Source organism: Pituophis catenifer, unplaced genomic scaffold (assembly GCF_029215685.1).
Source record: "Pituophis catenifer annectens isolate HBS135680 unplaced genomic scaffold, rPitCat1.0.hap2 SCAF_1, whole genome shotgun sequence".
NCBI lineage: Eukaryota > Metazoa > Chordata > Lepidosauria > Squamata > Colubridae > Pituophis > Pituophis catenifer.
The window spans coordinates 161,479,140-161,492,898 of NW_027256881.1; the positions used below are offsets into that span (position 1 = coordinate 161,479,140).

The 13,759-nt window shown below is 37.9% G+C and overlaps 1 protein-coding gene across 2 annotated transcripts in view; it reads right to left on the reverse strand.

The window, feature by feature from the left end:
* Positions 1 to 13,759, reverse strand: part of PTCHD4 (patched domain containing 4) — a 76,552-nt gene that overhangs the window by 47,344 nt on the left and 15,449 nt on the right. For both annotated transcript variants that reach the window (XM_070956727.1, XM_070956726.1), the window contains exon 2: positions 516 to 996. In XM_070956727.1, coding sequence (XP_070812828.1) covers positions 516 to 996 — 481 coding nt within the window. The remainder of the gene's footprint in view (positions 1 to 515; positions 997 to 13,759) is intronic.

The window sequence follows — 13,759 nt, forward strand, 5'->3', positions numbered from 1 at the left end:
TTGTTAGACTACCTGTACTTAATGAGTAAACACACATATGATCACATTGCAAAAGCTTAAGTCACACTTCATACAAGGAGACTTTATATCACTAAACATGCATGTGGTCAGAATGTTAACTTCCTTTGCAAATTATACTCTTTTTGTCCCAATTTTGGACACTTTACCTTCTAGAATTGTCTTAATCTTCTCCCTGCCCTCTTCCTTGATGTTGATTGAACTTTTTTCAAAACCAGTTCAGCAATGCTCCAATTTTTAAAAAAACATTTTTTCTTCATTTTATAACTGAGATCAATAAAAGCTCTGCCTCTTGGTTGAGATTTGATTCCAATCATTTTACCCTCTCAGGTTCCCCCCCCACTTTTTTTTTAAAAAAAGAGATGGAACAACTGCTTACAGTTTAAAAGCTGCAGGTAAATCAGTCGAGAGATACCTGTACTTATACAACATAGGAGCCATTTACAATTTTGTCATTCAGCATCACTAATCTTATTATTAAAAAGATAAATAATTACCCATTGCGAAGAAAGGGATTCCCAACAGAGTCGAGTTATATTTTCCATCAGTAATGAAAAATATCCCTGCGGCAGTAACACTGGACATGCAGATTGTGAGTACTCCCAAGAGCCCAAGAAATGGCTTGCTGCGAAGGCAATCTTTCATGGAGCTGGAGAGGATGGCCACCAACAGAACAAGCATGAGGCTCACTAAGATCTTGCCCTTGGCTAGGAAGCTGGTCTTGTGAAAGTCCCTCCACAAACTAAAGGAGGCCAGAGAATGCAATTGTAGATCCTTGTGATGGAGCTGCAGCTTGTGTATCAGTTTGCAGAATTCATTCTCCCACTTCTCACCAATGAGGTCCTGAGCTGCAGAATGGTAAGTCTGGAGGTAGTAAGTGATTTGGACAGCTCTGGCTGATTTGACCCTTTGGTCCTTGCTGTTCGGCAGTTCCATGACTCCACCAAGCTGATGGCCAATAAAGCTGCTTCTCCCATCCTGAGGAGAAAAACCAAGGGACATATACGTTAGAATGAAGCTTTGTCTTAAGGTACAAATAACAGCACTTCTGAATTTCTCCTACAAAGAGCTTTCTAGAAGCTATCCTGCTTTTCTGTGATGATCAAAATTATAAACAATTTGAATTAAAGTTTGAAGACCATAAAGACAAAGGAGAGGGGCCTTTGGGGGAGACGGAAACCTCAGGGAGGACCATGGTCAACTGGAGGAAATGCAAGGATGGCAAGACAGCCCAATTCAATCAGCAATGTGTTGTGTATATTAATTTAACAACTACATGTTCTTGCAAACTAGCAGGGAGAACCAACAAAGCTATAACATTCACAAATTTTGCTGCCTCCTCCTTTTCTTTATAAAAATACTATATCAATAAGAAGAAGGGCAATAGACCAGCCTGACGAACAAATGAACAGCAGAAATGAAAGGATTTGAATTTGTTTTTACTTCCATTTATATTTTGGGTTATTTCACATCCAAACAGTGAATGAGAATGCATTTGTTTGCTTTTCAATCACATTAAAAATTAATGTTAATTCCATAAGAACAAACAGATTTAAAGAAAAGTGCAAACAAAGTTGGAATCAATTATGATCCTTTATGCATGAGGCAACATTCACAATAGTTATTTCGTTAACAGAAATTATGGACAGAGAGCATGACCAATTACTATCAATCCATCAATAATCATTTGAAATCATAACAGAAAAAATTATATCCAAATTAAATATTTCTCACCTCATCAGGGAGATCGGTGGCATATAAATTTAATCAATAAACTGATCTGGAATGATTACCACCAGTCGTTCTATGGTCAAGTTCATTAGGTTATTATTGATTATGTCTTGACCTGAATGGTAATACAGTGAAATAATTCTTTTTGTAACCCTAATAATCCCATGATTTACATATAGATCTTGAAGCAAAGCTTCAGCCCTACATGCAATTATTTGGAAGGAAGCCATATGGAATTCAATGGGACATACTTGTGTAAAATAGATAGTGGTTTCACTCCAAATGTGTGCATAGGCTTCTCTATTAAGATGAAGTTGCCACACTAAATCTCCTTGTTGTAATTGTACTTGGTCAAAGTTAAATAAGACATTCAAATATTGCTAAATCAGAGCTCTTATTTTCAGATTTGGAAAGTAATTGTAATGTGGAATGTCACTATGACAAACAGGTACAAAATATTACACTTGCTGTTGGCAAAACCACCAATTTTAAATCAGAATAGTGAAATTTCCTAATTTAAGGAATTCATATCTTTTTAAAACCAAACTAATTAAACTGTTTTTCTAATAAACAACTCACAGAGAAGTCATGCACAGTGTTGACTTTTGGATTTTTTTAAGAATACAAAACAATGCAACAACCTTCTTTGAGAACTACTTTGCTGAGTTACATTATGCTTTATCTGTTCCACCATGCTGTTTATAACAATAGGCAAGTACCATTAGCATCTGTGACTCTACAAGGCATGAAACTATCATTTGATTCTGCTGCCATTCTCCTGTATTTGGATAGGCAAGTTGTCAGCCCTTCAAGGCAGGCAACAGAAAAGTGGGAAGGGAGAGGCAATTGTTCCTCACAAAATTTTCATGCATATAGTTGTCCACACAGAGAAATCCATGGAGATACTGCCAAATACAGTATTGCAATTATTAGCCATTGATCTCAGATACTTTTTGGAAAACATAAACTTGGCCTCATACTTAAGTAGAAACCCTATGCCTGAAAAGTTAGTCAACAACTTCTTTCTGCACAATTACATGGTATTTATAGGAAGGAACATATAAATTCATTTTTGGATTCACTTCCAGTTCCTGTGGATTGGTCAACATATGACTCATGTGTGATCCTTTCAACTATGAAAGGAAGCTGAAGTTTTAGATAGACAATATACACCCATTCCGTTCACGATCCTGTCATCCAATCTATCCCTTCCAAACACTAATGTAATATGCTAATACTACAATAGTGAAAACTACCTTCCATTCCTAGTAGATGCTGAGTATCCAAGGAATGCAAAAAATATAGATTGTAAATCACATGTCTATCAGTAAGTCAGCCAGTTTGCTTGCCTTCCTTTGTTTCACACAACTGCTGACTGGATATTTTCATAACAGCTAATACGCCACTGATTGTTTAGCCGTAAATTGATAACAAATAGCAATGGTATCATTATATAATCTCATGTCAATTCTAAAATAATCCAGGAAGGGTTATACTGCATTCAGTAATGAAACAAGAAGAAACAATTCATGATAGCACTGATAATATCCGTTAATCACTTTAAAGTGTGATATTTGTTAGAAATTAATTTCTAAATGTGCTACTGAGTCAATGAGGATGAACTTGGCAATTCACCAGCAGAAAGGAGGGGCAACCTTCAGGCAAGGAAGAACTGTCTATCACATCTTCATGAAGCCGATGAAAATGCACAAATTCAGAAATGGAAGCTTTAGATGTTTTAGTGCCAAACATCTAATTTTGAGGACGCAACACTGGAAGAAAATTTATGATGTCTCAACTATATTGAACCTGCTTTCTCTTATGTTTGCTTCTGAAAAACTGGAGCATGCTTTAGCATCTGAAAATGCTTAGCACTTCCTTCTTGTTAGAAGCCAGTCTGAACATAGGCCTCCTCATCTCTTGAAGTGTTTGGAAGAGAAATTGCAATATATTTGGCCCACATTTAAGTCATAGTGGAGCCACTGATATGCTCACTTCCAAATAGAAGGAACCAATTTATGCTCTCCTGACTTCTGCTTCAAAGCTTTACCTTGTGATGTTTTCTTTCTTTCTTTATTCATTGCCACTTGAGCATACCCCTTGAACTATTCAGTCCCAGGATGCCCTTTGACTTTTTTATCTCTTCTATAGTGAGGGAATGTTTTCCCCCCATGTTTTTTTTTTTTTACAAACATATCAATCTGTAAACAGTGTGGAACCTGAGTGTCATACATTTTAGTACAAATAAGATAATATTCACCATATTTACTACATTTGACAAGCTTATATAGTTCTGGTAATAGTACATATATTTATGTTGAGTTATAATTTTTCATTATTTAGTTATTCAATATTTCAATATGTTACTTTTATGTCAATCACCATATTATTCAAGCATACTTAATAATATCATCGTTCAAGTTCTGATTTCCCCTCTTGTTATGCCATTATTATATTTAAAAATATCCCCTTTCTATCCATCGTCTCTTGCCGCTTTAAAGCTTTAATTGTTCATTTCTTAGCTTGTCTCCCATATTTCTCTCTTGGATCTTTATCTGCTTCCACATCTTGACCAATCATTTTAAACATTTCTCCCTTCTCTGCCCTTTTCCATTGTCTAATTTTCAAAATATCTACTTTTGCCCCTATTTCTGTTCCAAAAAAGTCTTCCTGCAACTCTAGTTCCTTTTTTTATTCCCTTAAAACATTCTCCCCTCGGCTTATTTCATCAGTCATTATTGTTTCTGTTGTTATCTCCTTCTTGTCATCTTGTTTTATTTGTTGGTTTATCTGTTCTATTTTTTCATCTACTCTTTCAATTGGCTCCTCCTCTTCCCAGGCGCCTTGGTCACTCCTTGTCCTTTGTATCATGTTTTCCAGCTCTCCATCTATGCTCTGCATTTTATTCATAATCTCCTTGTAGCTTCTTGTCAAAGTATCCTTAATACTTTGCCTCTGCCTCTTGGTTGAGATTTGGTTCCAATCATTTTACCCTCTCAGGTTTTTTTCCCCTCCCGCCCGCTCACATTTGCAAACTGGTAGGGAAGGTAAGTGAATCCCACCTCTGCAACAGATTCATAGGCTCTCTTACCCACTCCCACTGATAGTAACTCAGAGGTTCAGGAACTAAGCAGAGGCATTTAATGAAGATGTAAAACCAGAGGGGTAAACTTCCCAGATCTGAGAGGCTACCCAAAAGGCATATAAGTGCTAATGGGACAGCAAGCTCTGCAGTTCTAATTTGATGGACCTCAGCAATGCACTTATAAACCTGTTTATTGCATTATTTCTCTTTGAACGGTGCTAAAAAAAAGCTGCTGGTAAATATTCTATATGATTGTGTGTTGGACTTTGGATTTCCTCTGACCTCATCATTTGTTTCTCCCTTGAATATGTTGCTTGATTGATAGTTGACTAGTCTTGATCCCTGCTGGCCTGTTGGATGGATGACTCTGGTCTATCTTCAAAGACACTCCAGAAGGACCTTTTCAAAGGCTATTTCATTCCATCTAGCTGTGATAGAGCCTGAGCGTGCTTTTACCTCTGACCTCTGGTTGATTTATAGATTACTAATTTGCTTCCTAGCAGCCACCTGTGCTGGCACAGAAAACTCAGTAATCTGGACTGCAGGATATGTTTTCTATTCCTGAAGTCATTATGGTACTTCTGATGGAGCTTGAGGGCACCAGTTGGCTTGGTGGCCCAGCTCAGAATAGGGGCCTGATGATGTGGGGAGGTGGGAAGCAGGCATGCATTGTGATGCTCCCTACAGAGTTTGCACCCATGAACTGTTACTATTTTAGGCTCTCTCTCCTTCTAAATTTATTTGGGGTTATTGTTAAAATTGATTTAATATTATTTCAAACATGTTTACTGAATGATAATAATCTCAAATGTGGTACAAGAATGATGTAAATATCCTCGCTTGTGTGGAGCTAGAACTGCTAGGTATAAACTTTTAATAATCCCGTAAAGCAGAAAACAGAAGCCATAATGTTCAGTTTTACCTCCTAGCTGGGCAATTACCATCCCAAAAGCTGTGTATGGCCACACATTCAAGGATTACTGAGGTTTGTAGTGGAACCTAAAATTTGCACGATAATCTTGTTATTTTCCTCAGTTTGTGATCAGTACTATTTTTGTTTTATCACTTAGGGTAGGAGTCAAATATTCTCTAAATCAGATAATTTCTCAGTTATGTAAATGAAAACTGAGAAATAAATCTTGGAGTAGAACCACTTTCCCCAGTTTGATGTTTACCAGATATGGTGGCCAAATTATGCTGGTGTTGCAGTGCTAATATTCACGGGGAGTCTAGGTGGACAAAGGCTGGAACTGACTGTTGTAATCCTTGTTATCAGTTTTAATGCAATAATATTTCTTAGGGTCTCCATAAAATTCCACTGATACCACCAAAACATACTATTTTAGATACATATTTCCATTAAACATCATCACACAGCACAGTTGCAGGAGAATCTGGGATTGTTGCTTGGGCAGCTAAACCATTGCTCAAAGCAGTGTGAATGGAAGGAGAAGAAATGTAAACCTTTCATACGTTTAGTACTCAAAGATACCATTGAAAACCACACTCAGATAGATACATACACACACACACACAAACATGGACAAAACCTCAAAAAGCTCTCCTTGTTTGAAAGGATCAGTAATCCTAAAAAACTGAGTGGGATTATATTTTGTACACCTTTGTTTTGGAGCTGTAGAAATCATGAATTGCAGAGCAATTGTGATTATGGTAATAGTGCTGCAAAGCTCTTGCTGTTGATCATATCCCTTGAACGAAATGCTTGCCCAGACACATGTAACATTTGTAATGGACCAATTTGCTGAGCAAAAGCTTTAGACTTGGCAAAAGCATGGCACTGCATTCCCAGTATTTCTTCTACAGAAAACAACTACTAAGCATAGATTTATTTTAAAATAGAATCCAGAAAAATTCTAATAAGCTATGGGATCACCCCACCAACAGAAAGACAATATGACTTTTAGAATATTTTACTAGGAAAACATCTCATGACATACCCTAGTTTACTTTGGAGAAGTTCTACTCTCTTCTTAAACTGGAACCAAGGGTAAGTTTTATTCCATATTCAAATCCCTCCAAAGTAGCAACAAAAATGCCTACTTATGGTATTTATTCCCTGTCTACGTGTATATATAAAACACTTTTCAGACACATCCTAGCCCCTGAAATGACCTTGGAAAGAAGAAAAAATATGCAAGCTGAAACTCATATGCTATGTATTTTTCTATTCTGCCCAAAACAGAAGGCTCTGGGTGAATTACAAATCAGTAATATATAGAAGGCCACAGGGGGAAAAAAAAAGGCTGAATGCAAATAGATAGCTGCTACATCAAATGCAATCACTTTTGTAATATATTCCTGCAGCTAGGTGGGTAGGGGAGAATGTTGCCTGGACTTGCTTAGGCTTACATATATTTCTTCCTGTCAGTAAAGTATTTCTTTGAGTTACAGAATAAACCCTACCAGAATGCAAAGATTGATGTGTGTGAGGTGTGTGTGTGTGTGTGTGTGTGTGTGTGTGTGTGTGTGTGTGTAGAAATATAGCCCAGATGAGTTAAAAGAACTTTCCATCACAGTTCTATAGCTATTAGATGGCAGAAGTTCAGAAGACTGGCCCAGAAATTAGCATGTTTTCCACATTTAAGAAGCATGATGTGAATAATCTGACAGAAGAAGAGAGAGCCCTTTGATAAGTTATTTAGAAGATCAGTAGTGTTTTTTTAAAGAGGAAAGCTGACAAAATAGCGAATTAATGGTTAACTACCGAAGCTTATCCCGCAAGCAGAAGAAACAGAGATGGGAAAGGATAAATAATGTTCAAGTAGCAAGGGGGAAAGATGAAAGAGAAAGAGATGGAAGAAATTAGCTCTTTCTTTTCATATACTGTTTCAGAATGTAGGAAAGAAATGACAGATTCCTCATTTCCTTTTTAATTCTAAAGCAGGCTTTTAAAAAATGAAAGTGAGAGGGAAAAACAACCTTATTGACCTGAGGAAGACTTTCCTGGAATTAGACTGTCTTAGTATGCCAGACTCTGCTAGCCTGTTTGTTCCAGAAGGACTTCTCCTGCAGTCTCCTAGAGTTTACTTGTTCTGAGTTGCAACAGGACTGCAGGCATCTGGCTGGCCATTTCTGACTTAAATTAGGTACTGTTTGCTAGTAGTGCTGCTTCTGGAATCATATTTCTTTCTGCACCCCCTCCAACCGCCATCACTCCTGGATTATAAGGTGAGGGACAATTGAAGTTACAATCTCATAACATCTGGATAGCCACAAAAGACTCATTTGTACTTTCCAACTATGTCCTAGGACCTAAGCCAATCATAACTTCTGATTAATAATATTGCAAAGAGTCAAGGGGGCCATGAAAGGATGAGCTTTAGGAGCGCCAAACAACAATCCCTACAGGAAAGAAGGGCATCTAGAAAAACATTAAGGTGCTACTCATAAGGACATTCAAAACCTCATGGATCTTCATAGCCAATTAATAGGCTCTGATTAAATTGAAACAGGTGTTCAATTGAGTGTTTAATGATGTCAGTGTATCACACACTTGAGTATAGTAGTTCACAGCCCATTTCAAGAGGAGGAATTTCAATTGTATTTTGTTTTGCTTAATCTCTTCAGAAAAAAGTGAGCCAAGGTCCTTTTGGGTGGACACAGAACGGTGGAGTACTCCTTTCCAGCAGCAGTAGAGACAACCAGAACCGAAATTAGAGTTTGCTAAGGAAAATGTTCTTTTTCTCCTGGCCATTGCTTGCTATGCTGTTCCAGCTCAGCTCAGATAAAAGAACAAACTGCAGTGTAGTCAGTGCCCTCTTTCCCTCCTGCCCCCCCTCCCCCCCCCACACACTGTACCTGAATTGTCCTCCACAGCTTTCAAATGCTCTCTTGTCTCCAAGTAGAAAGTCAGCAAACTCACTTCTGTTGTGACGTGAGCAGAACCATAACCAGAGTTTCCCCGTGTATGCCCATAGCTGCTTAGTAATGGGAACCCTTTACACGCTGGGGTGCCTCCTGCAACAGTTGCACTACCTGGAGCTGCCTTAGAAGGGAAGACACTACGGCTTTAAAATGTGGGAATGTTCTTAGCCTCTGAGTGAAAAACTCAGCATGAATAGCCAGACACCCTATCACAAATGCATGTGCCATGTAGAAAATCCCAGATATATTAAGCAAGTAATAGGAAAAATTATTTGGTTTGGGTAAGTGGTTGAGGCACTAGGCTAGAAGCCAGAAGGCTGTGAGTTCTAGTCCCACCTTAGGCATGAAGCCATCTGGGTGACCTTATGGCCCTCACTTTCTTTCAGCTCTGAGAAGGAGGCAAGGGCAAACCATTTCCAAGAAAACTACTGGGACCTGTCTGGGCAGTCATCAGGAGTCAAGAATGGCTCAAAGGAACAAAAGGAAAAATTAAATGTCTCAGAAAGATTATAATGTGTTAGATCCCCTAATAGCTCCTACAGACAATGCTAGATGGTGGATGTGTATTCAGGACATGATCTTGTGAAAAGGCTTCCTAAGTTTAAAGCAGAGACAGAAATACTAGGGTTATACAGTATAAGACACATTGGTGTGAACTGAAGTCATGGCTAATTATTTTCAATTAGATTTAAAATTTAAGAGGTTCAAAAGTATAACTGCATAATAAAATGGTGAAAAAAGTAAGGTTCTGCATTTAGACAAGAAAACCAAATGCACAGGTATAGTATAGGTGGTACCTGGCTCAATAGTAGTAAATGTGAAAGGGATCTTGGATCTTGGAGTCCTAGTGGACAATCATTTAAATATAAGATAGCAGTGGGCTACAGCTGTGAAAAAAAGCCAACAAAGTCCTGGGCTGCATAAACAGAGGGATCCAATGAAGTGTTAATACCACTTTATAATGCCTTGATAAGGCCACACTTGGAATAGTGCATCCAGCTTTAGTCGCCACAATGTAAAAAAGACTCTAGAAAGAGTGCAGAGAAGAGCAACAAAAATGATTACGGGACTGGAGGCTAAAACATATAAAAACGGTTGCTGGAATTGGGTATGTCTCATTTAATGAAAAGAAGGACTGGGGTGACTTGATAGCAATGTTCCAATATCAGGGGTTGCCACAAAAAAGAGGGAGTCAAGCTATTCTCCAAAGCACCTGGGGGCAGGACAAGAAGCAATGGGTGGAAACTAATTAAGGAGAGAAGCAACCTAGAACTAAGAAGAAATTTCCTGACAGTTAGAACAATTAATCAGTGGAACAACTTGCCTCCAGAAGTTGTGATTGCTCCAACACTAGAAGTTTTAAAGAAGAGATTGGACAACCATTTGTCTGAAATGGTATAGAGTTTCCTGCCGAGCAAAGGGTTGGACTAGAAGACCTCCAAGGTCCCTTCCATTATTCTAGTTATTCTATTCTATTATAAAAAAATAAGCAGAATATAGTGGTGTCTGCAGTCAGTTGACTTTAGTTGTGAGAAAGTGATAAATGTGACAGTTTAATTAGATTTACTCTTGTATTTTTATTGTTTTTTTCCCCTGGAAATGTATAAGTCCTTGAGACAGAATTATCAGGTAGGAGCTACAGTATATCATCAGCTGCAAGATATTACCCACTTTAATAGCCTTGATTACTGTATAATACATTGGTTATAGTGGGTTATATATTCTCTGCATGACAATAAGATTGGATTAAAAAACTCTCTTCAGCATTTTGGAGATGATAATAGAGTACTGGCTCTGTTTCACTAGATCTTGAAGAGCACTGAACCAATACAGTCCAAATTCAAATGGGCTTGCTGAATAAGTGATATGTAGTCTGAGTCCCAGGATCACAGGAAAACCCAAAAAGTCTTGGATGTCACTCTTGGAATTCTTAAAAAAAAAAAAACATGATTGAATTATACAATTTAAAGCAGCAGGAATTCCAAAAATACATATATAAAACAGCACACAGTGATATGAAGTGTAATTAGTTTATAGTCAAACATAGCATGTAAATAAAATGTAATCAAATTTAGATTTTGCCCCGCCATAGCGGAGTCCTCAGAATGGCAAATATTGTGTTTCTCTGGACTAAAGCAGGGTCCCCAATCTTTTTTGGGTGTAGGCCCAGGAGAGAGTGTTGAAAAGATGTTTTTTCTTCTTTCTTCATATATATACCAGTTCTTGACTTCAAAAATCTGGACAATCTCTAGATGATAACAGAGAAGTAGTTTAAACTAATTTTCAGTTTCCATTTAGGGGTCCTCAAGAGTTTTGCCCACATATCTGGTGGCTCTACATACAATACCTTCCATAGGAAGCGTGGACAAATGCAAAGAGTCCATTTACCAAGAGCAATGTTCCCAAGGAACTAAGTTTCAAGGGCCAAATCATAATGTGTAGTAAAATATCTATTTCACAGGAAAGCTCACAAGGTGAGGCTCAAAAAAAAACAGTTACGCTTAATGCAGTTCCTGTATCCAAAGTGAAAGATAGCTTTTCATCCCACTTTTCCACTAAGGCACTAAATTAGGATGCACACTTCATCTTTGGTTTTTAAGTTTGTGCCGCTACAGCTTATAATATTCATGGTCTACATCATAATAATTCATTAAGTGTACTGATATTATATGTTGCCATTATTATTTATGTCTACACTCCACGTCCATGTCTCAGTTCCAACTTTGATGCATTTATAAAAGTGTTTGGGAAAATGACAGGATATTCGGTTAGGAATAGAAATAGAATCATAGGGCTGGAAGGGTTCCTGGAGGTATTCTAGTCCAACCAGTGGTGGGTTTCAAAATTTTTTACTACCAGTTCTGTGGGTGTGGCTTGGTGGGTGTGGCATGGCTTGGTGGGCATGGCTTGGCGGGCATGGCAAGGGAAGGCTACTGTAAAATCTCCATTCCTTCCCCACTCCAGGGGAAGGATACTGTAAAATCTCCATTCCCTTCCCACTCCAGGGGAAGGTTACTGCAAAATCCCCATTTCCTCCCAATCAGCTGGGACTCAGGAGGCAGAGAATAGATGGAGATGGAGCCAGTCAGAGGTGGTATTTACCGGTTCTCCGAACAACTCAAAATTTCCGCTACCAATTCTCCAGAACTGGTCAGAACCTGCTGAAACCCACCTCTGAGTCCAACCCCTACCTATGGCAGGAGACCTTATAACTTCCTGGACAAATGGTTGTCCAATCATCTCTTGAAAACTTCCAGCAATGGAGAACCCATAACTCCAGGAGGCAAACTGTTACCTTGGTTAATTGTTAATTAACGTAAATAATGATTTAGTTAATTGTTAATTAACTGGTCCAAGTTTGAATTTCTGTCAATTTTTTTATAAAAAGCTAGCGGTCAAAAGACACAATGAAAACTTTTTAATTTCAAATACATGGACAGACTTAACCATAATTTTAACTGGGAAACAGTGAGTATCCTAGACCAAGCCAAATCCAAAAAAATGCTAGAGAATTCCTGAAAGCCTGGCATTCAAACAAATCAGCCATCAACAGGCACATAGAGATGAACAATGTCTACATACAATTCAAAAGGGACAATCAAAATGACATGAAGGAAACAAAGAACCAAAAGACCTTCTCACCAGCAATTGCCACCCAGATGAGCAGAAATTAATACCAATATTAGACCAACAATCAAGCAATAAACAATACTCCAATAAAGGAGCTTCCAATTCAGACAAACAGTAAACAACAAGAACCCTTGAGAACACTCCCACCATCACTGACAGGGCAAGCCATTAATATATAAAGTGACAGAGCAAACCCTAATTCTTTCTAGTGGTGATGATGTTACCTAGTTTGGTAATGAAAGGTCTGCAAGAAAACAACCAAGCTCAGAGAGCAGCAAAGACCTCACAGTTCAACTATAAATATTCTCTTCTATAGGTACCTCCATTAATTTATGAAATAATTATTAGTTCCTTATAGTGAATATTTAAGAATACTTCCTTAGGTCTTAATCAATGCTAGTCTTTAAATTTTATCTTTTGGTGCAAGATTAATGTTCTGAAAATGAATGTATTTCCTAGAACACTATATACCAGTGTTGGCGAACCTTTTCGGCACCAAGTGCTGAAACAGGAGCGCACGTGTGCACGTGGGGGAGTGCCAGAAACCGGAAAAGCAGCTTCCTGGCGAGCATGTGTGCATCGGGAAGCTGAGCTTCTGGTTTCCGGCATGTACATGCACCCTGTTTCTGGCACACATACGTGTGCGAAGAGCAGCTGGCCGGTGCGCGTATGCATGCCGGAACCTGGAAGAGCAATGAGCGACGGCTGGCATGCCCGGAGAGATGGCTCTGCATGCTACTTCCGGCCATAGGTTTGCCATCACGGCTATATACCTTGCATAGAATTCCCATATAAATACCTACAAAATAAATTTATAAAATGTATATTTCTTCTTATTACAGGGATTTTCAAATTGAAAGATGCTTTAATTTTTTTAATAACAACTCTCTATTTAAAAGGTATAATAATTTTCCAAAGCTAGACAACATCATTTGGCATACTGCTACTAATTTTGGACAATTTCCCACCTGGGCCCCTCTTCAATTTTTAATGTTCATATAGAACATCTTTAGTTGGGCTGACATGGGATCAACAATCCAATGGTTCCACTTGCTATTACATCAGTTTGAAAACTGTAATACATTATTTACAAGAAAGGGTATTTTGATTCTTTTTCTATTGGATAATCCGAGCTTCAGAATATTTTTTTTAATGGATAAAACGGTCACTAAATGAATGGTTGGAGTCAAGGACTACCTTTCATGTTTCAATGGAATAAAGAATGAGAGATTCCTATTTTGCCCAAAGAATGGTTAATATCAAAAATTATTGATTATATTTTATTCAACAAATTTTGAATAACCTTTGAACTTACTGGATTCCACTGTGTTTACATAGAAAATATTTGAGCCTATCATTATACAGAATTTTTAGAGATGCAATAAGTTTAATGCTTCACTGAAATATGTG